The sequence below is a fragment of the Vulpes vulpes genome, chromosome 12, assembly GCF_048418805.1.
Source record: "Vulpes vulpes isolate BD-2025 chromosome 12, VulVul3, whole genome shotgun sequence".
In the NCBI taxonomy this organism is placed as follows: domain Eukaryota; kingdom Metazoa; phylum Chordata; class Mammalia; order Carnivora; family Canidae; genus Vulpes; species Vulpes vulpes.
In genome coordinates, this window is record NC_132791.1 from 139,408,689 (window position 1) to 139,428,657 (window position 19,969).

General features: G+C 57.0%; 1 protein-coding gene across 1 annotated transcript in view; it reads left to right on the forward strand.

The window, feature by feature from the left end:
- Positions 1-4,952: 4,952 nt before the first annotated feature.
- The window catches only part of HS3ST3B1 (heparan sulfate-glucosamine 3-sulfotransferase 3B1), a 42,906-nt gene continuing 27,889 nt past the window's right edge, over positions 4,953-19,969 (forward strand). Inside the window, exon 1 of the mRNA XM_026005530.2 lies at positions 4,953-5,792. Within this exon, the coding sequence (XP_025861315.2) occupies positions 5,239-5,792 (554 nt within the window). The 5' untranslated portion in view covers positions 4,953-5,238. The remainder of the gene's footprint in view (positions 5,793-19,969) is intronic.

Consider the following 19,969-nt stretch of genomic DNA (forward strand, 5'->3'; position numbering starts at 1 on the left):
CACAGCGGCAGCTGGGGCAGCGCGGCCTCCGCCCACCCGGCCTGCGAGCCCGCAGCCTCCACCACGGTAGAGGCTGATGACTCCCTCTGTGCTGGGGGTGAGGTGGGTGACGGTCGGTGTGGACGGCTAGTGGGGAGAAGGTGTAGACACTCCCCTGTTTGCATCTCTGTTCTCAGAGACGTGCTGTCTCTTGGCGAAGCGGGCCTCCTGGAGACGCGGGAGAGTTGCAGACGCCTTTGGTGCCACCCCAGTAAGTGTGGAGAGGGAATCTCAGGCAGGTGCAGTGACCCCTGTGGCCGCCCCCCACCCCCACCCCCAACTCAGCGGCTCAGGCCAGAAAGGCTGAGGACAGGATTGGCCTGGGGGGATTTCCGGCGCCGGGAGAGCCCAGGGGAGGAAGAGGGGCCGAAGGCGCCTGCAGGAGGGGACAGTGACATGGAGCTGGGGCTCAGAAGGGTTGTGTCACTTGTGCAAAGTCACACAGCCAGGGACCGGTCGGGAACCAGTGTGGCCCTGCTGTCTGGCATTCAGGGGCCTGGAGGAAAGACAGGACGCGCTCCGACTGGATAATTTAAGGGGAGTATAATAGAAGGACTACACGCGAAGGTGCTGGAGGAGGAGAGAACGCACAGGACAGCAGCGGGCCAGGGCACGGAGGAAGGGCCCGGCCTGGGGAGGCGAGGGGCACAGCGCCGGACCCGGTGACAGCAGGGCTGTGTGGAGGGGCTGCCCGGGACGTCCGGAGGGAGGCAGCCGGCCTTCAGAGGCCCGGCCTCTAAACCTCCAGGCTCAGCGCGGGGTGTCGTGCGACCAGCGGACACCTGGACTCCTGGCGACACAGCCAGCGAACCAGTCTGGGCATCCAACTTGCAGCTGGAGGGTCTGCGCAACCGCCGCCTCCCGGGTTCGCAGGGGGCTCTTCCCGCACCCCTGCGCTCCCCTGCGCTGACCCGCCGCTGATCCACGCCCCCCCGAGGCAGCCCCCCCCCCCCCCCCGGGCGCACGGGGAAGCGCTCCTGGCTCCGGTGACGCGCGCGGCCACTCTGACCGGGAATTCGAAGCCCGCCCCCGCCTGGCCCGCGGCAGCCGCGGGGCTGAGCAGGTGCCCGGCCCCCGCCCCCCGCCCCCCGCCCCCCGCACGCGGGGCCCCGCGCACCCTCCGCCCCGGAGGGGATGGGAGGTGACGGGGCGGTGGGCGACACCGGGGACTCGGGGGGCCAGGAGGCGCCGCGGCAGCTCCCGCGGAGGGGAAAGCGGCTTCCCCAGGGCGGGGGAGGGGACCCGCGGGCGGCGGCAGCCGGCGGTCCCGCCTCCCGCCCCCGGGCGGCTGTCAGAGCGCCCCCTGGCGGGCGGGCATTGGAGGCGCGGCCGCGACCGGACCGCGCACCCCCCGCCGCACCCCGGGGAGGAGGCGGAGGAGGAGCGGCCAGCTTGCAGCTGCGAAGCCCCGGGAGGCCGCCTGGCTGCGGTGCGGGGGTGGGACGGGGGCCCCTGGGAGGGGAGGAGGGTCCGGGTTCCCGGGACGGCCCCGCAGGGCGCGGCGGTGGGGCACCGACCTGGGAGGCCGTGGGTCCCGAGCCGCTGCGGGCGCCTCCCTCCCCGAGGCCAGAAGCGGGAAGCCCCGCGGCGATCTGTTGGCTCCAGTCCCCTCTTTTACAGATGGGGAATTTTAGGGCCAGGGAGTGACCCGGAGGGGTCACTGGGCGGGTCGTTGGAAGCAGGACCCGGGGACAGACAACACGGGCTGCCCCCTCTCCCCCCCCCGCCCCAGGCGGCCCTGTCCCTTTGCGGCCGGGCTAGAACCTTCAGAGGCCCCAGGTGAGCACCCCATTAGTAATCCCAAACCCGCCAAAGTAAAACACGCTTTACAGGGGCGCTCCAAGGGAACTCGCTCCTTTCCAGGTTTTCCAAATGCAAACGTTTAACATTAAAAGATAATTTTTACCAAGGGGTAACTCTCTCTCCAGTTTCGGGTGGCGTGGCTTTGCCGCTGGCCTGCCGGGCTGGGGCGCGGCGGGGGTGGGTGGGGTGCGGGGGCCCGGCCCTGCTGGGCCAGGTGTAAGGCCCGGAGCTCAAACTGGGTTCACGGACAGCTTCGCCAGCCGCTCTCTGAGCAGGGGTGAGACTCGGGTTTGGCACCTGCAGAATGGGAGCACGGGAGAGACAGCCGGGCCCGCAGGTAGCCGCAGCCAGGTGTCGGGGCGTCGGGCGCCTTCTGAGCCCAGGGGACCGACCAGCCAAGTGGACGGAAGGGCCCAGCCCTGACTCTGCTCCACAGCCGCCTCGCAGCCGGTCCCGACGGCTGCTCTGGCCGCAGATGACCCGCCGACCCGGGCGGGGGCGGGGGTGGGGGCGTCCAGAACTCTCCATTGTTCCGGTGCGGACTGAATGCGCGCGGGTGGACGCGGGCGGCCGCTTGCTCGGCTCTGGGGTGCGCGGCTCTGCGGGGCTCAGCTCTGCGGAACACTCCGGGCAATTTCCGATGCCCACTCCCTCCCTCCCTTCACCCCCCCCCCCCCCCAGGGAAAAAGAGCCCTAAATAGATCCGGCGGCTTGCATTTGTAACCCTCTACTTCTTTTCTTTTACACCCAGGGCTTCTCTAGCCCTCGGGACAGAGATCATTTTTATTGGGAGTCTCAAAATCCTTAGAAACACACATACATAAAACTAGAAGATTCACACCCAACCAGGCCTGATGTTTGCCACAGCGGTACCCACAATTCGCCCGAACACACACATCACAAAACACTACTACCCTCTCCCCCAAATCTCTCAAAAGTCAAGCTCACAGCCCTTCCCCCCCAATAATATGAATTTATTACGAGACACACCCTTTGGAGACACACTTCCCTTCTTCCATTTGCAAAATAAAGGGTTGGGCTAAGACTCAGAAACGCACTCTGGGGGGAGGGGGTCTTCGAAGTTTAAATAAATTAATAATTAACTAACGGAATTTAAAACTTAGGCCGAGTAAGTCATTTCTGAAGAACAAACAACATCCCAGCGACAAAGGTAAAAGAAAAGGTAGAAAGGCATCTCCTCCGCACCTTCCTCCTACCCCCCCCCCCCCAGGCGAATATAAAAGGGGCTGGAGAATCCTCTACCTAAATTATTTCCCCTTCAGCAGTTTTGTAGGAAAATGTCTAGGTTGCAAAGAGGTGGCGCAGGGGACAGCCCGGGGCGCGTGGGTCCCACCGTGGCCTCCGGGTCCTCTGAACCCTGTCGGGTCCTCGTCGCCCCTCTCTGGCCCATTTCCCAACCGGAGGTGTGTGCTAAGGGCTGGGGCCAGAGGGGAAGTCGCCCCAGAGGAAGGGTTGTGGGGCCGCGGGGACACCGGGGGACAGCGGGCAGAGGGACCAGGGTTCAGGGCGCGGCCGCCGCGCACGCCTGCGCCCACCGGGATCTGCAGCAGCGTGGGCGGCTGCTGCCGGTGAGTCACCCCGGGGAGGGGGCCCTCAGCCCCCTGGGGACCGCGCCGGGGTCGGAATCGGAAGGAGCATCCTGTCCCGGAAAGGCGCGGGGCCGGGCGCTGGAGGCCCGCTGGCCGCGCCGGAGCGGGGGTGGCCGGCGCTGACAACTTTCTGAACCACACTCCCGGGGCCAGGATGCCGCAGAGTGAGGGTTTGCAGCTCCGCGGAAGCTTGGGTCCCCGGGGGTCCCCTCTGCAGAGAACCGGGGAGAGCAGCTCACCCCTGCTGCATTGGTGGCTTAAATGCGTGCAGCTCAGCGATCGATGAGCTCCAAATTGACTTTGCCTTAAAAAGAAAGAAAAAAAAATCGGTGGGAAAAGAACACCACCTCATAATCGGGGTGACAGCTCAGCAAACCGCACTGTCCCCCGAATGAAGGAGAATGGAATGTTGCCTTTCATGGTGATTCGGGGGAAAACAGCGTCGTAAACCATGACGCGCCCCCCCCCCCAAAAAAAACCTCGTACGGGGACAGAAACTTCCTGCACGTGACTTCCACACCCCCTCTCCGACCACGAAAACTCTCCACCGGCCTCTATCTCACGGTTAAACCTCTTCCCTCGCTGCCCGACCCCGCCCGGCCTTTCCCCGCGGTTTGGGAACGTAGGGAAGATTTTTCTTGAGGACAGTTGACACCAATCTCTCGGCTGCCACCCGCAGCCCCAAAGAGATCAAGTCCTGGCAAAGAATAAGAAGGAAAAACTTTTTAAACTGTTTTTTTATATAAAGTTTGACAGCCATTTACAAACTTGCCACTTAAACTGCCTGAACCGGTGCCCTATCCGAGTCCCCGCGGCGTGGGGCGGCGGGGCCTGGGGGCCGCAAGCAGCCGTGGCCTGACTCTCGCTCCTCCCACCCCCTTCCTACTGCACATCACACACACACACACACACACACACACACGTCACGAGCCCGCCAGCCAGACACCTGGATCTGGACTCGAGTCCCGACACGAGCGCAGCGACGCGCCAGGGCGGGCTCGCGGGGAGCGAGCGCGTAAAGGTGCGCGGGAGCGGGGGCGCACCGCATCCCGGCTGCGCGGGGCCGGACCTCTCCCCACGCCCTGTCACTCGGGCATCCTTCCGACCCTCCGCTCCTGTCACCAGCCCCTGGCTCCGCCCCCCGGCTCCGCCCCGCGCCCCGCAGCCAATAGGCGCCCCCGACCTCTCCCCACCGCCCCGAGCCCTTTCCACACCCCCACGTTCCGGGAGCCGGTTGGCTGCCGCGCGCTCCGCGGAGCGCCCGTCGTCGCGGGGCGCTCGGGGCTCCTGGTAGGCGGAGCGGCCCGTCACTCCGGAAGGCTGGGCCCGCCCCCCCACCTCGGTCTCTCGCTCTCTTCCTGCGCAGTTCTTCGCAGCCTCCGCGGGGAAGTGCCGGGGCCGCTCCCCGGGCTCGGCCGGCAGCACCGCGAGGAGGCGAGCGGCCGTGCGCCCCGTCTGCGGTGAGCAGGGAGCGGGGGAGCGGCGTTGTCCCGCCCGGGCCGGAGCAGCCCCTGGCCAGCAGCAGTTGCCGCCACCCCGACTTTCCTTCCAGTTGAGGCTCCTCCCGGGCAACATGTCAAAAGCCGCCACCGCTACAGCTGCCGCCGCCACCTGGGGAAGAGCAGCGGCGGCGGCGGCGGCGGCGGCGGCGGCGGCGGGCGCGCGGGGGCAATAAGCCGAGCCGCCCCGGCGTCCTGCGGGCCAGGGAACCCTCTGCGCGCTCACAGCCCCGGCGGGCCCGCGCCATGTGCTGAGCCATGTCCCTCGCCGCGCCCCCGGGCTGCGCATGGGGCAGCGCCTGAGCGGCGGCCGATCCTGCCTCGATGTCCCCGGCCGGCTCCTGCCGCAGCCGCCGCCGTCCCCGCCGCCGGTGAGGAGGAAGCTCGCGCTGCTCTTCGCCATGCTCTGCGTCTGGCTCTACATGTTCCTGTACTCGTGCGCCGGCTCGTGCGCCGCGGCGCCGGGGCTGCTGCTGCTGGGCTCGGGGTCCCGCGCCGCCCACGCCCCGCCGGCCCTGGCTGCGGGGCCCGACGGGACTGCCCCCAGGCTGCCGTTCCCCGCGGCGCCGGCCACCCCGCCGGCCGCGGGCCAGGAGCCGGCCGAGGGCGCCGCGAGCCAGGAGGAGCCGAGTCCCGAGTCGCCGGACTCCCCCAGCTCCATCTCCAGCTTCTTCAGTGGGTCCGGGAGCAAGCAGCTGCCGCAGGCCATTATCATCGGCGTGAAGAAGGGCGGCACGCGGGCGCTGCTCGAGTTCCTGCGCGTGCACCCCGACGTGCGCGCCGTGGGCGCCGAGCCCCACTTCTTCGACCGCAGCTACGACAAGGGCCTCGCCTGGTACCGGTGAGCCTGCGCCCGGGGCCGGGGGCCGGGGGGCCGGGGGCCGGGGCGGCGGCCGCGATCGGGACCGGCAGAAGAGGGAGGGAGGGAGAGGTGGAGTGTGCTGGGGAGGTGACAGGGGCACAGCCCGCGACCGCCGGTGGGGCGGGGAGGGACCGACGGAGGGAGAACCCGCGGCGCCCAGAACCCGCCCCAGGCTGGTGCGCGGGGCTGGTGCGCGGGGCTGGTGCGCGGGGCTCCGCGCTCTCCACGGCGCAGAGAAACTTCTCGAGGAGCTCGGGCGGCTCCGTGGCCCACGGTGCTCCTCGAATTGGTCAAAGAAGGGGGCCCCGCGACTGGGATGGCGCCCAGGGGAGCGCGCAGCCCTCTAGTCGTGGCCGTTGCGCAAACCAAGCGATCCAGTGTTGCTTGTGTTTTAATTTTTTTTTTCCTCTCGGAGCCCGGGACGTGGTGCGCCCAGCCCGACGCGGCCTCCACCCTAGAGCGACTTCTGCTCCCCAGATGGGGATGGGGGCGGGGGGGGGACGGTGTCTGCAAACTTTTTTTTGTTACGATCGTGCTCCTTGGTGGAATCCGCGGAGGGTCGGAGCCGCCTGGCTGGCGGGCTGCTTGGGCTCGGGAGGGTGAGCTGGGCGGGTGGCCCGGCGCCTCCGCCTGGCAGACGGGGAGACCCGCGGGCCGCGCGGAGCGTGGAGCGGTGCTGGTCCCTGTCGGGCAAAGGCGCGCACTGCAGCCGGCGGGGAGCGGCGCCCAGCTTGGAAGGCTCCGGGGCGCCTCGGGCTCCGCTCGCTGCCCTCCGCCTCCGGCGCCCGGGTGCCGGGAGAGCGCGGGCACAGACGCGCGTCTCCGCGGGCCCGGTACACGTCGGGGCGCCGCGCGCGTAGGGGGTTTCATTGATGGAGAGATGCGCGTTGCCCGGAGATCAGGGCTTCCGGAAGCGCGGTTTTCGGGTCGGGGTGTGGGTCGGGTCTCCAAAGGGGCCGCGGCCCTCAGGGTCATCATCGCGACCTCTGCGCAACGCTCTCCAAAGCTACCGGTCTTTGGAGGGAGCTTCTGGGTTGCTCGAGCTTCCCGGGAGGCGCGGGTGGGCAGGGGGTCCACACTCTGGCCTTCGGGAACTTGGGTCGCCAACCAGGGGCCGGGCCGACTGCCCCCACCCGTTCCCTCTGGTCATCAACCCCCACCCCTCCGAAGTGTGACTCCCATCGAGTCCCCGGCAGACGCCCTCCGCGCCCCCGAGGTGTCCAGACTTCGGAAAACAAAAGGGGAGAGTCGAGCCGAACCCCGTTCCCTGCTCCCATCCCCCCCGTCTCGGCCTCGGGAGAGCGAAAAAGGGGGCTGACCCAGCGGATTAAAATCGCTCTCTTCCCAGCCTCGCCCTCCCCCTCTCTTTTGTCCTTAATGTTTTTATTATTGTCAGGAGTTGCCCAGGTCCCGAGGTGTAGCCAGCCGTGACAGTCACGCTGCCCGCCGCTCCCGGGCGGTGGACGCCGCTCGTGAGACCGCGCGCTCTGCAGTCCCCGGCCCGGACGCGCGTCCTGGCTCGGGCGGCTCGCTCGCCGCTGGCGCCGCGCCTCGGTGCTCCCATCGGTGCAGTGGGGGGATCCCGTGGTTACCACCGGGCGGGGCGGGGCGCGCCGGTGCGCTCGGGTGCCCGGCTGGCACGCGGGGGCCTCTCGGGCTGTTAGGCGGTGCCACTGAGCGCATTGTTGTTCCTGCGGCTCCCACTGCGCCTCTCCTCCTCCCGGGATGAGGGTCCTGGGGGCCGGGATGGCAGGCTGTTGACGAGCGCTCCCTTCCGGGGTGGGGGGGTGGGGAGGCATCCACCTCGCGGCCGGAGGCAGCCCGGGATTTTCTTAGATCAGAAAACTAGGGGCTGGGTTGGGAGGACCTGGCAGGAAAGGAGCCGAACCCGTCCAGTCAGGCGCTTCTAGAAGCACCCGGGGCGGGCAGTGGAAATCCCCACAGGAAGATGCACGCAGGCTCCGAGGCGGCCGCGCTCCACCTGCCACGTTCCTTTTGATGGATTCCAAAGTGCCGAATAAAGCCCGGGGCCGCCCCGGAAAGCCTCGCCGCGCGCCTGCCGCCGGGAGCGCAGCCGGGGAGCCCCGGGCGGGAGCGGGCTGCGCTGCGGGGCGGCGGCGGGTTCGCCGTCTTCCCCTGAGCCAGAGCTGCCGCACCGGGGGCGGGGGGTGCCCCGGGCCCGCGCCGATCACCCCCGGCGGACCCCGCTGGCAGGAGGCGCAAACTGCAGACCGCGCAGCTCGCCCCGCGCGCCGCGATCCCGGGCTGCTCCAGCAGCGCCCGGCGGGACCGCAGGCTTAATGCCTGTTTTCCAGGAAAAAAAATTTAAAAAATAAATCTATAAAACGCCACCACCATAAGTCTTCTTACATACCATCTGCTTGCTTAATTTTTTAATTGATTTGGACTATTCTGGATGCCTGGGCCAATGTGTGCACTCGGTTATTTTTTGAAGGCAGCCGTTTTAACTTTAAACAGACCGCACCCGAGAGGAAACGCCTGTCCCAGAACAGTTTTCTTTAAAAAGCCGGGGCCCGGCCGGAGTTTCCCGGGGCTCAGCCAAGCCTCGCTGCTCGCCCCCGAGGTGTGTGCTCCTCCATTGCAGCTCCCCGCCGCCCGCACGGTCAGGCCGCAGACTGCGGTAGCGCCTAGATAATCATTAACCCGAAAGAGTTGCATTGCAGTTCAGAGACGTGGTTTTAAAACAGGTCCTCGGAAGCCGAAACGAGGAGCGGGGGGGGGTAGACGTTTTGCAGGCATTTAAGCAACTATGGGTACGGTTGGTTGAATCCGATAGTCAGCCGGGCAGTCTGCAGGAGAGCGAGGGTTTGGCTGTGTCTGAGCAAGTCGCTGATGGGTTTAATCCGCCGATAGGCAGTCCTGCTAGTGGCCTAACCAGTAAACCCAGGGCCTGGGCACTTTTGCATGAAGTCTTCGAATTGGATCGTGCAGGTTCTTTGCCCTGGGCTTCGTGAGCCACTCTGGGCCGGCCGGGAGGGGTCGGGGTGGGATGGGGCATCTAGCAGGGTGGCCACAGGGCGCTGACCTTGCCACCCGCCAGAAACCAGGCGCTTTTCAGCTAGCTGCCTTGCCTGCTACAAAATTCAAAAGTGCTGGTAGGTGTGGTTCACCTGCCCAGACCGAGTTTGTCTTGGTCTGGGATTAAGACTCTCCAGGTTGGTGGTTGGGTTTTTTTCTTTTTCTTTTTCTTTTTTTTTCCAGTTCATTATCCAGCTCGCTCTTTTTCTCCCTCTGATAAAGCCTCCCAAATTTAGCAGGTGTTGCAAGGACCCCACAGAGTGGCTCATCAGGACTTTTCGGTGAAACTGGCCCTTACCTTCTGCTCCAAGGTTGCGAAGGTGTTTGAGAAATATGGGGCAGTGGTTCAGGAGACCCTCCCATAGGCCAAGAGAGGCCTGAACGTTGACTGAAACCTTGACTTTAAAATGAAATAGGTGCCTTCTTTCATGTCTTCTCTTTTTGCTTTGACTTAAGTTTGGTAGATTTTCATGAATTTTAATGGCCCCCGTTTTGGGAATTAAGTTAGCCAATTATTGCGTGATTCTTGTTTTTTATAGAGAAGTATGCCTTAGTCATGATGGTGTCGGATCCTTCCCCACCTTGACTCTTCTTTCCATTTTTGGTTGTACAAAATAAGCTGACACCTCAATGCTGTGGCCACATTTAAAAAAAACCCAAAAGTACAGTGTGTGGGTGGTTTAATAATGTTGATAGCTAACACTTACTAAATGTTTTCCCTATGTGCCAGGCACTGTTTCAAGTTTTACAGGATTAGCAAATTTAATCCTCATTACAATCCTCTGAAGTAGGTACTTTTACAGGCGAAGAAATACAGGCCCAGAGAGGTTAAGCAACTGGCCTGAGGCCTCCCAGCTGGAAAAGTGGCAAAGCCAATCCACCAACCCAGGCAGTCCTGCCCCAGAGGTCACCCTGTGCTGTGCTTACCTCCTTTAAGTGACCCAGGCATGTTGTTGGTCCTATATATGATGAGTTCCAAACTAGCTTTGCTTTGAAAGAGTTTGCATTTTCTCCTGTACACCCCTGCCATGACCTCAAGGTAGATTGCTCACTTTGTCAATCAATTTAAAAGAGTATCAGCTCCAGGATAGACTAGCTACTCCATCCAGAGCTGGTTTATAAGTAGAGTAAGGATAATACACTATACAAGTTTCATTTCTCTGCTGCATGGGACAGAGTCAAAGGAGTCATTAAAATTACAAAAATATAAAGGCAGAGAAAACATAGGGAGTGTCCCTACTGAGAGTAGATTTAGTCTTTTCCATGGGCCTTTTTTAAGGCTGGGAGGTATGGGAGGAGATAGGGTTAAGTAAGATGTTCCAGAACGTCTTGGAATGGATTTATTCATTTAAAAAAAAAAAATACAGTGCCGCAAATCAACATTGAAAACTTGTACTCATTAACCAGAAGACAATTACAACTACCAATTTTTGAGCAGATTTCTTTAGAATTTGAGTCTAAAACCCAGCAGCCTCAGAACTCTCTCTTGAAACCCAATAGCTGAAAGTAGCAACTTCTCCTGCATTTTCAATTTAACAAATGTCGAGAAAACTAATTTTTCCCCTATTTTCTTCGATTAGTTCTGAAAACCTGGTGGCAAGGACTGCTTCTGTCTTCACTGAGGGAAATTTAAGATCTGATCTGATTGGAGATAATCCTTTTTGAAGTAATTTGCACTTTCTCAGTCCTGGAGTTTAAAACCAAATCTGCAACTCACTTCAAGCTGCTGGGTGAAGATCAAAAAATCTACATTTATATGCAACAATTTGAAATACAAACCATCATGTTACAAAGCTGTCAAGATTTATTAGCAAGACAGTGTAGCATGTGTTGAACTCTGGTTTTAATTAGGCACCTAAATTAGACCATAAAATGGTTGATTAATCTTTTACAAGTTGAGGGGAAAATATAACATAAATTAACCTAATCATAAGTGTTTTCCCAGATGCTCTTGAGTTAATAAAATAGTCAATATCTAATAGCAACCTATTTGTTTTAGATAAATAAAATGCTTAAATGTATGAATTAAATTACACTTTGCTTTCCAAAGTGATATGGCATTAATGGACCGGTCTTTAAAAAATTAGCCTAGGTCTTAAAAATATGCAGTAACATAATATATTATAATTAGGAATTAAATGTTTATGACTAAACTAGATTTTACCTTTTTAACGGAGCCCTGAGTATTAAAAACTTGCAATGTAATACAGACTAATACTTCTGTATTTTCCCTGCTAAAGCTGTACCATTTGAGATTTGTTTTAAGTGATCTGTCGCAGCTGTTTTTCTAGTTTTGTGTTTTGGTTTTGTTCGAAGAAAAACTTTTTGAGATTTAGAAAAATCAGTACGCCACAGTACCTCACTCCAAATACCTATGCTGGTTTACCTTTTTGTTTAAAACATGTAGATTGCAAGGTTTTCCGATTACAGAAGTTGACCCTTTGAATCACTAAAATTATTTAGAATTAAGAGCGCACCAGGAATTAAAAAAAAAAAAAAGAAGCCAACAAACACAACCCATCAGGCAGCCAGTGTTATGAATCAGGCAAGTGGCATTTATTTCGAGCTTCAGGACTGAAATACGTGACTAAGATTGCTTGCCCACTGCTTTCTGTGTCAATAGTTTCCCAATACTTTATGTCCTCACTCTATGAACATGGAAATGAAGTTGATGGACAGAAACACAAAATGTCTACTCCAAAGGCAGAGCATAATGAGCATTTCTTTTGCTGTGAATAGAGTTAGTTTCCAAATAGGGCGCTACCTCTCTCATTTAACAGTGGCTGATTTCAGACAGTAAGGGAAATTTCAGTTCTAGGCTGTTGGGATAGTCAGGAATCCCAGCAAAATGAATTCCCCAAGTATGTGGCATATTTTCAAGGGTAATGAATACAATATGCTGCCTACCTCAAATGAAAACATTTACCATGACCGAAAAGAAATGAGATACTGGTATCTTTGAAAGCTACTTGGAAGTAGAGCATGAAGCTTTTTCTAATATTTAAAACATTACCTTGTTAGAAATCTTCTAGTGCTCTCAGACTCTCCCGAGGTAAAACTTAACACCAAATAAAACTGATGTTAGTGGATTTTATTTTATTTTTTCCTGAATTTAGACTTGGGGAAAAGTTTAGCATGTGAGGAGCCATCACCAGCTTGGTAACAGGATAATAAAATAATATTCATTGCAGCCAGGAAGCTGTGTTAAAATACTGCTAATGCTAGTAATACCTCTCTCATTAATTTTCTTTGCACATAGATAAGAGTTACTGAATTCCTTTATACCTGTATCTTAAATTCTTTATAAATGCATATTTTTGTGACTTGAAAGTTATTAAAAATAGCATCAGTTTAACTGGGTCATTCAAAAAAATTTACATTGCGTCATGGGCAAAACGTGTAAAGAGCAAAGCTGTGTACTGCACAGGGTTGGTTTGGCTCCCAAAGAGGGCTGCTTTTAAAAATCTTGGTTGTGGGCCTGCCTGGCTAGAGGGACTACCAGAGGGGAATTTGTTTTCTATTTGCATTATAAAAGAAGTATGTATGAAAAAAAATTGTGTGTGTGTGTGTGTGTGTATATATATATATATATATATATATATACACACACACACATGTTGTGACTTGATACATTTGTTCTGCAACAGAAGTTCTTGGGATAAAACACTTCGCTTCTAAATATAGCAGATGTGTTAAAATTAAGAGCCTGCTTTGAACAAAATCAAGTCGGTGGTTATTTCAGCCCAGGCTAGACCATTTCTCGCTAAAGGGGATCAGTACTTTTAAAGCACTTTTGACAAAATAAATAAATAAATAAATAAAAAATAAAGCACTTTTGACTAGAGTGTGAATGATTCTATGTGCGTTCAAGCAAGCAACTGGGGTGGGGGTGGGGGTGGGGGTGGGGGGTTCAGAATCTCAGCGCCCCCCTCGCCCCCAGTCTCTGTCCCACGCGTCTGGACGTGGTCACACTTGCTCAGGAGCCCACACAATGCTGAAAGATTGTTCTGGCCCGTGTGAAGTTTGGGGCAGCAAATGGGAGATTGGGAAAAAAAATGTGGGGAAGGCAAGTGAGCAGCAGCAGGCTTGTCACGCAGTCCCGACTGCATGGCCGAGGGCCCGGAGGAAGGGTGTGGTGACAGGCGTCCCGCAGGGCCCCGCACAGCCCCCCCCCGCCCCCCGCGCGGCCACGTGTCCGTCCGTCTCGGGGAGCCCGGGAGCGCCCGCCCGACCCGGCGCCCGGGGAGGTGGCCGAGCGCGCAGCCAGCGGCACAGAAAATGGCTCCGCGGCTGGAGCAGGCGGCGCGCTGGTCCCTGTGTCGCGTGGGATCCCGGCATCTGGGCCAGGACCGCGGAGCCCCGGAGACAGATGGCGGGGCGGGGGCGGGGCCGGCGGCCGGGCGGGGGCTCCCCTCCGCCCCCGGGCCGCCCGCTGCAGCCACGTGACCCGGCCGCCGCCGCCGCCGCCGCCGCCGCGCTCCGGCCTCACCTGTTGGGTCGGCCCGCGCTCGCGGAGGGGGGCCGGCGCCGGCGGGTCCCGGCCCCGCGCTGATTGGCCCGGGCGGCTTCCAGGAGGCCAATGGCGTCCAGCCTCCGCGCGGCCCCGCCCAGAGGGGCGGGGGGCGGAGCCAGGGGCGGGGCAGGCTCTCCCCGCGGCCGCGCCATCCTCCCGGGGAGCGGGGCGCAGCGCACCGGCGGGTGCGTTTTGCACCCTTCCTTCCTTCCCCTGCGCAGTTTCTTTTTTTGGACGAGGGGAGGTGTGTCTCCTGGAAATGTCTGCTGCGTCGGGTAGAGCTGGGGGAGGAGGGGTGGGGTGGAGAGAGCCGGCCTCGCCCTCCCTGAATCCCTGGGTGCTGGCGCGCGGGGCCGGGACGACTGAAGGAGTTCTGAGTCGGGCGAGGGCCCTGGCGGGGAGAGGGGAGGTGAGCGCGAGATGCCTCGCGGAGGCGCCTCAGTGGTGTCCGTTTCACCCAGCACGTGTTTGCGTTCCCCTGTAATCCTGGCTTCACCCACTCCGGCGGGTGTCTGGAGCGCGAGCCAGCAGATTGGGGGGGGCGCCCCGAAGTAGCTTTAGTTCCGCGAATGGGGCCCGTGAAGTGACAGGATGAAGACAAAGTGGCAGAGACCCGGGGTGGGGAGGACCGGAGGCCCCCGGGCACCCTCCTTCCCGCACCCCCCCACCTCTCGCCCTCAGGCCAGCAGCTACCCCCCCCCGCACACACAGCCTGGGAACCCGGAGCGCCGCCCTGTTCCCCCAGCCTGCAGGTGGGCACTCAGCAGCTGACCCTTCTCTGGTGCAGCAGTGCACGGGGTGTCCGTTGTTGGGTTGGGATAACACGCCTTTTTGGGGGGCTGGATTTTTTGCAGAGGTGCTGGAGATGACCTATATTAAAAGGGCAGGAAGAGGGGATCCCTGGGTGGCTCAGCGGTTTAGCGGCCACCTTTGGCCCGGGGCGTGATCCTGGAGTCCTGGGATCGAGTCCCGCATCGGGCTCCCTGCATGGAACGTGCTGCTCCTTCTGCCTGTGTCTGCCTCTCTCTCTCTCTCTCTCTCTGTGTCTCTCATGAATAAATGAATAAAATCTTAAAAGAAAAAAAAGAGCAGGAGGCTCACAGAGGCCAGTGCTCTTTGCTGCAGGAGAGATGAAGAAATGCAGGATTTGGGCCTTAGGTTCATTAAAGTAGACTCCCCCCGGGGTGGGGGAGGGGGAGAGATACCCTAAAAGAATTCCAGAGCAGTATTTCACCCCCTGATCACTCCCAGTGCCTTCCCCCACCCCCCATCTGCAGCTGAAAGGCCTCTCCCTGCGAGCTTCAAGGGCTGGAAAGGAGTCCTGGTACAGGTCCAGCCCATTCCTCTTGATGGGCTGTTCCTGGGGGTCCCTGGTGCCCTCTAGGCTGATTGTTCTAGAAGCCTGCAGACACTGAGCATATGCTAGTGCTGCCAGTGGACACAGATAGACAAAGAAGTAAACATCCTGTTCCCAACCCTGAGCTGTTACCGAGGCCCCAAGTGGGTGCGTGGGTGGGTGTGGGGGAGGGGCGGGCACGGGGAGCTGGTGGTGACTTTGTTACTGATTTGAAACATGACCGTTTTAAGTCTTTCTCTGCGGTCGGTGAATAGAGACCCTCTTGCAAATCGCGCCGACCTATTTTTTTTCACTCCCCTAACAAGGATTCCTCCAGCACTTTTTTTTTTATATAAGATTTTATTTATTTATTCATGAGAGACTCAGAGAGAGAGAAGAGAGAGAGGCAGAGACACAGGCAGAGGGAGAAGCAGGCTCCCTGCAAGGAGCCTGATGTGAGACTCGATCCTGGAACTCCAAGATCACGCCCTGAGCGAAAGGCAGTTGCTCAACCGCTGAACCACCCCGGTGTCCCACTGGAGCACTTATTTTTAGAAAAATATCTAGACTCTGTCTTTCAAAGCAGTTCTGGGATCACAGCAAAATGGAGCAAAAAGGCCGTTCCACCTGCGTGCGCGCCCTGTCTTCACACATGCCCAGCATCCCCCAGGGTCACCATGCAGCACCAGGATGGCCTGTTTTGCCAGTGATGAACCTGCATGACACAGCATTATCATCCGGAGTCTGTAGCCTGCATTACAGAGTTTTTACAACGGTGCTCTTGATGTCACACATGGTGTGTTTGACAAATGCATGACCTGCATCCGTCATTATCGTATCCTGCAGAGGAATACTGGTGCCCTAAAAATGCCCGGTTTGAGCACTGGCTTTTGTCAGGTGCAACGCCAGGCAGTGTGGAAGTACTCAGGAAGTGCAAGGGACACGAACTTGTCCTTGAGAGGCCTGTTTTAGTCCGTGACCTAAAAAAAAAAAAAAAAAAAATTGTACAGGCTTAGAGATGTCACAAAGCAATTAAAGCACTGATTTAAAAAAAAAAAAATTCAGGTCCTGCTGAATCACTGATAACTCTAAAAATGGTTTTAAGGAGGACAGAAAGCCTGTGACAAAATAGTGCAAATCCAGAAACGTGATTTTGTTTGTAGTTTACCTTCCAGGAGCTTTCGGAAGGGAGCTAAGGAGATACAGGAAGGAGAGGGGGGAATGTCAGTTACTATGTGATGCAAGAGGGGAAAAAAAAAATAGCTCAGCCTTAGTGAGTGAGAGCCTGCTGTGTGCAGGGAGTGATGCTTCCTGTGTGATTTCCCGCACGTTTTGGAGGAGGAAGGGAAAGCTCTCAGAGATTGCCTAAGGTCATACAGCTGGATCTGTAGGTGGCTCAGCCTCTTGAACTCAAAGCCTCCCGAGGGCCCTGCAAACGCCACATCTTGGAGCTCCTATGCAGGCCTGAAATTCGACCTGGTGTTCCTTCTGGACCAGTGCAGGCCCTCTCCTTCATGGTTCCTCTGCCCCAAGACAGACTTCTCCATGTTAAAGTAGCCCCAGGGTTATATCCTCTCTCTCTTTTCCTTCTGCTGCCCACACCCACTGCTCAGCCTCCTCTTCTGTTCCGAAGGACATCTGTGTTGATGGCTGTCTGTCTGTGTGCGTGTCAATGCATGCACCCACCATCACTTTGCCACCGCCACCCCGGTGGCCCAGACTCAGACGTGAGGTCTGCGTATTCGATGCAGCTTTTCCAACCACAGCCTCCTTCCGTTTCTTCATCCACCAACCTCTTCTCTCTCACCTATTCTTTGAAGCCACCCCCATTCGGTTTTCAGGATCCCCCTGAAATCCTCTCTGTCCCTGTGGACTGTTGCTCCCCTTTTGCCCTCTCTGCCCCCGGCTGGTGGAGTCATCCTGCTTGGTCCGTCCCCAGCACCTGGGCAGGAGAAGCGGTCACCCTAGAGCAGACCCGGCCCACACCCGGTCGATGCCTTTGTCCAAGAACTTGGCTCCTAACTCTGCAGCTGGCTCGCTGCTTGGATCGCTTACACTTACCCATGCCAAGCCCCACGGTGTGCATGGAAACTTCTGGATGGGGTCTTCTCTTGTCAACCCCCTGTGCAGAAACTCCAGAAAGATCATGGCATCTGGAGAAATAGCACTCGCTTAAATGGTTCTTCTCAACATGGGCTTATTTTCTACTTTTCTGAGACCTCCCTCCAGCGCTTCGAAGAAGTGACATGTTCTTTCTTTTCTGTGTTCTTTGAAGAAAATCTCAGACACTATCATTTTATCTGTAAATCTGCCTCTTTTTTTTTTTTGTAGTCAGATTCTTATTTTACATATCTGTAAGAAAGCGTACAAAGCGGAAGCCTGCAGCCTGATGAGTGCTCAAAAGTCAAGCTGAAGAACTCCTGGGTCCACCTTCGTGCCCCTTCTGGTCACTGTCCCTGCACCCAAGATAACGACTGTCCTACCTTTCACCACCATAGATCAGTTTTGCCTGTTGTTGAATTTAATATAAACAAAATCCCGGGGTGAACACTTGCAGGGTTTTAAAAACATGTGAATTCATTGCCAATATTGACAGATTCAGAAGCTTTGCAATCAAATCAAGATTTCATGCTTCTCTTTACAAAGGACTCAAGGGTCCTGGCAACAGCTGGCTGTGAATGGGGGCGTGTTCTCTTCCACTTAACACACTCCCCACTGCACCTTATTGTCTCCCACTTGGCCCTCTTTACTCACTTGTTATATGCCCGGTTCTGGGTCAGGTCAGTGACAGAGGGGAGCTACAAATTGTCCCCTTCCCTGCTCCCCTGCCTTTTTCAGGTACACACTATTCCAGGATTGACTTTCCTCCATCTAGTTCATCATGGACATTCTTGTTAGATTTTGGCATTAGCATTTTCCTATTTGACTTGGTTTTCATTAAACATAGCTGTAAAAATTCCAGGAGAGCTTGCCCGGTGCTCTCCCCACCAGGACTCCTTGAAATCGGAATCATGATCATAAAATCAGTTTGAATGACATGCTTCTCCTACTTAAAAAATATCTCTGGGTCTTTAACTGGCTCTTCTTGCATCTGTGTCCCCCCCACCCCCACCCCCTGCATCCCCCAGTTGGGGGTCAGCCTTTTGCTACAGACTCCATGACCTTGGCTAAGTCACTTTACCTCTTTGGTGTCAACATCCGCACGTGTCTAGTGGAGATGAGCCCATCCGTGTTTCCAAACTCTGGAACGTTTGGAAATGTTTCCAAACGGGGCCGCGTTTTCCCGATCTTTTGTGAACCGATGCCCTACTTTGTGTGACCAGCACATGGCTCGTGCCCTTCGCAACAGCCACGCTGGTCTCTACCCTGGCCGTGAGTTCACTCATCAGTTCCTGGGGTGTTGTGGCACCGCTAAATGACTTACGACAGCTTTAAATGCCTGCTGTCAGGTTTTACATGTATCCTGAGGACAGTTTGCAGGTACCCTGCAGACCGCACTTGGAGAACTACTGTCTCCAGTGTCTTCAGTGAACAGAAAGTTCTAGGAAGATTGATTGGTGATGTGTTGAGGGGTAAAAAATGGTTCGATGTTAGCATATTAAAGGCTCTGAGAAGTACTGCAGGCAAAAGACCCAGGACAAAAGAGAAATCTGTTTCATTTTCTCACACCTGGCATTTCCCCCTGAGTACAGATTCCTGTTTTCACTCAGTACCTACTGATCACGCGTGGTGCTGGTGCGTTAGTTAGCAGAGCAGGCCTCTAGGGTTTCTCGAATTTTGAGGAGGCCTCCTTCCCCTGACCCTGTGCTCTCTCTCCATCTTTAGCCCTTGGAACAAACAAGCTGCTCCTTACGATGGCAGGTTAGACTCCTCTTCTTACCTTGCTCCCTTGTGAGGTTATCTCAAACCTAATGTGTAGGCACCCCCCAACCACCCACCCCGGGGTGATCGTGCTGAAAAAGTAAAGAGAAGAAGGTGGACGCCTGGGTGGCTCAGTGGCTGAGCATCTGCCTTCAGCTCAGGGTGTGATCCCGGGGTCCTGGGATCGAGTCCTGCATAGGGGTCCCCACAGGGAGCCTGCTTCTCCCTCTGCCTATGTCTCTGCCTCTCTCTCTGTGTCTCATGAGTAAATAAGTAAAATCTTTAAAAAAAAAAGAAAAGAAGAAGGGAGCTTGCAGGAAGTCGGGGGACCCAGAGCAGAAAGGCGCTGAGGCTGAGGCCTGGGGGAGCAGAGTTGCTCCTGCGGGTTTCAGGTCCGGTCTTGCTGCGGGCCGCCTTCCTTGGAAGGCCTCCCCTGGCTGGTGTCCCGGCCGCTAACTGTTGGCCAGCCTTCCTCCAACAAGCCCCTGTCTGCTTTCAAAGGTAAGTGCTCCGTCTCTGCAGCTCAGTGGCATTTGCTGGTCTGGAGAGGGGCGAAGTATCCCTTCACCCCACCTGGCACCCTGGGGTCCCGGGGGTCTGTGTGTTTACCATCGCGCCCGACCCATGGCTCACCCTGCACAGGTCCCCAGGAAATAACGTTTTCTGCTTTGGATCAGTGCTGGCAGCCTTGAGCTGCACACAAGCCAATCGCTCCTCCCTCCCACCCCACTTTTTTTTTTTAACATGCATTTTCCCTTTTGTTGTCTGGGGCCAAGAGGTGGGGGGAACACTCAGAAGAGTTGTTGGGACCCACAGCACCGGAAATGAAGGAAACTTTTAGATTAGGTGTCACTGGGAAAGGAGGCGAGTGAAACCTTTTGCAATGAGAGGGGGGATTAATTTACCTGTTTGTACGAAACTTAAGTTACAAGGGTATCTGGATTTCCCCTCCTAGTGCTCTAAACTTGCTGGAATGATCTTACTAGCTTCTGATGCACTCACCATCGAGTCCTTGTCCTGGGTGAAATTCTAACACCTGTTTGGATGGCCCCCCTCACCTCTGCCCTGAGCTCTTGCTTGGGGGCAGGGGATGGGGAATGCTTGCCAGGGACTTTTCACATGGTCTGGAGGCAGGCAGTTTCACACCAGAGTGGGCTCCCCTGTTCCATATACCTGACCAGCTTTTCATTCTTATCTCGCTTCCTTCCTATAAAGTTACGTACGTATCTTTTAACGAGATATTTAATACCCATCTTCTCATTGGGTGGGGGGCCTTCTGAGTGCCCCGCAGTAAGGCAGGTTTTTTTTTGCCAAGTCACAGCCAGGGCATCTTGATGGCACTACTGATGGAATATGGTGCCTGCCATTCATTCACTCCTGATTTGATTTTACGCACTGGACAGATTT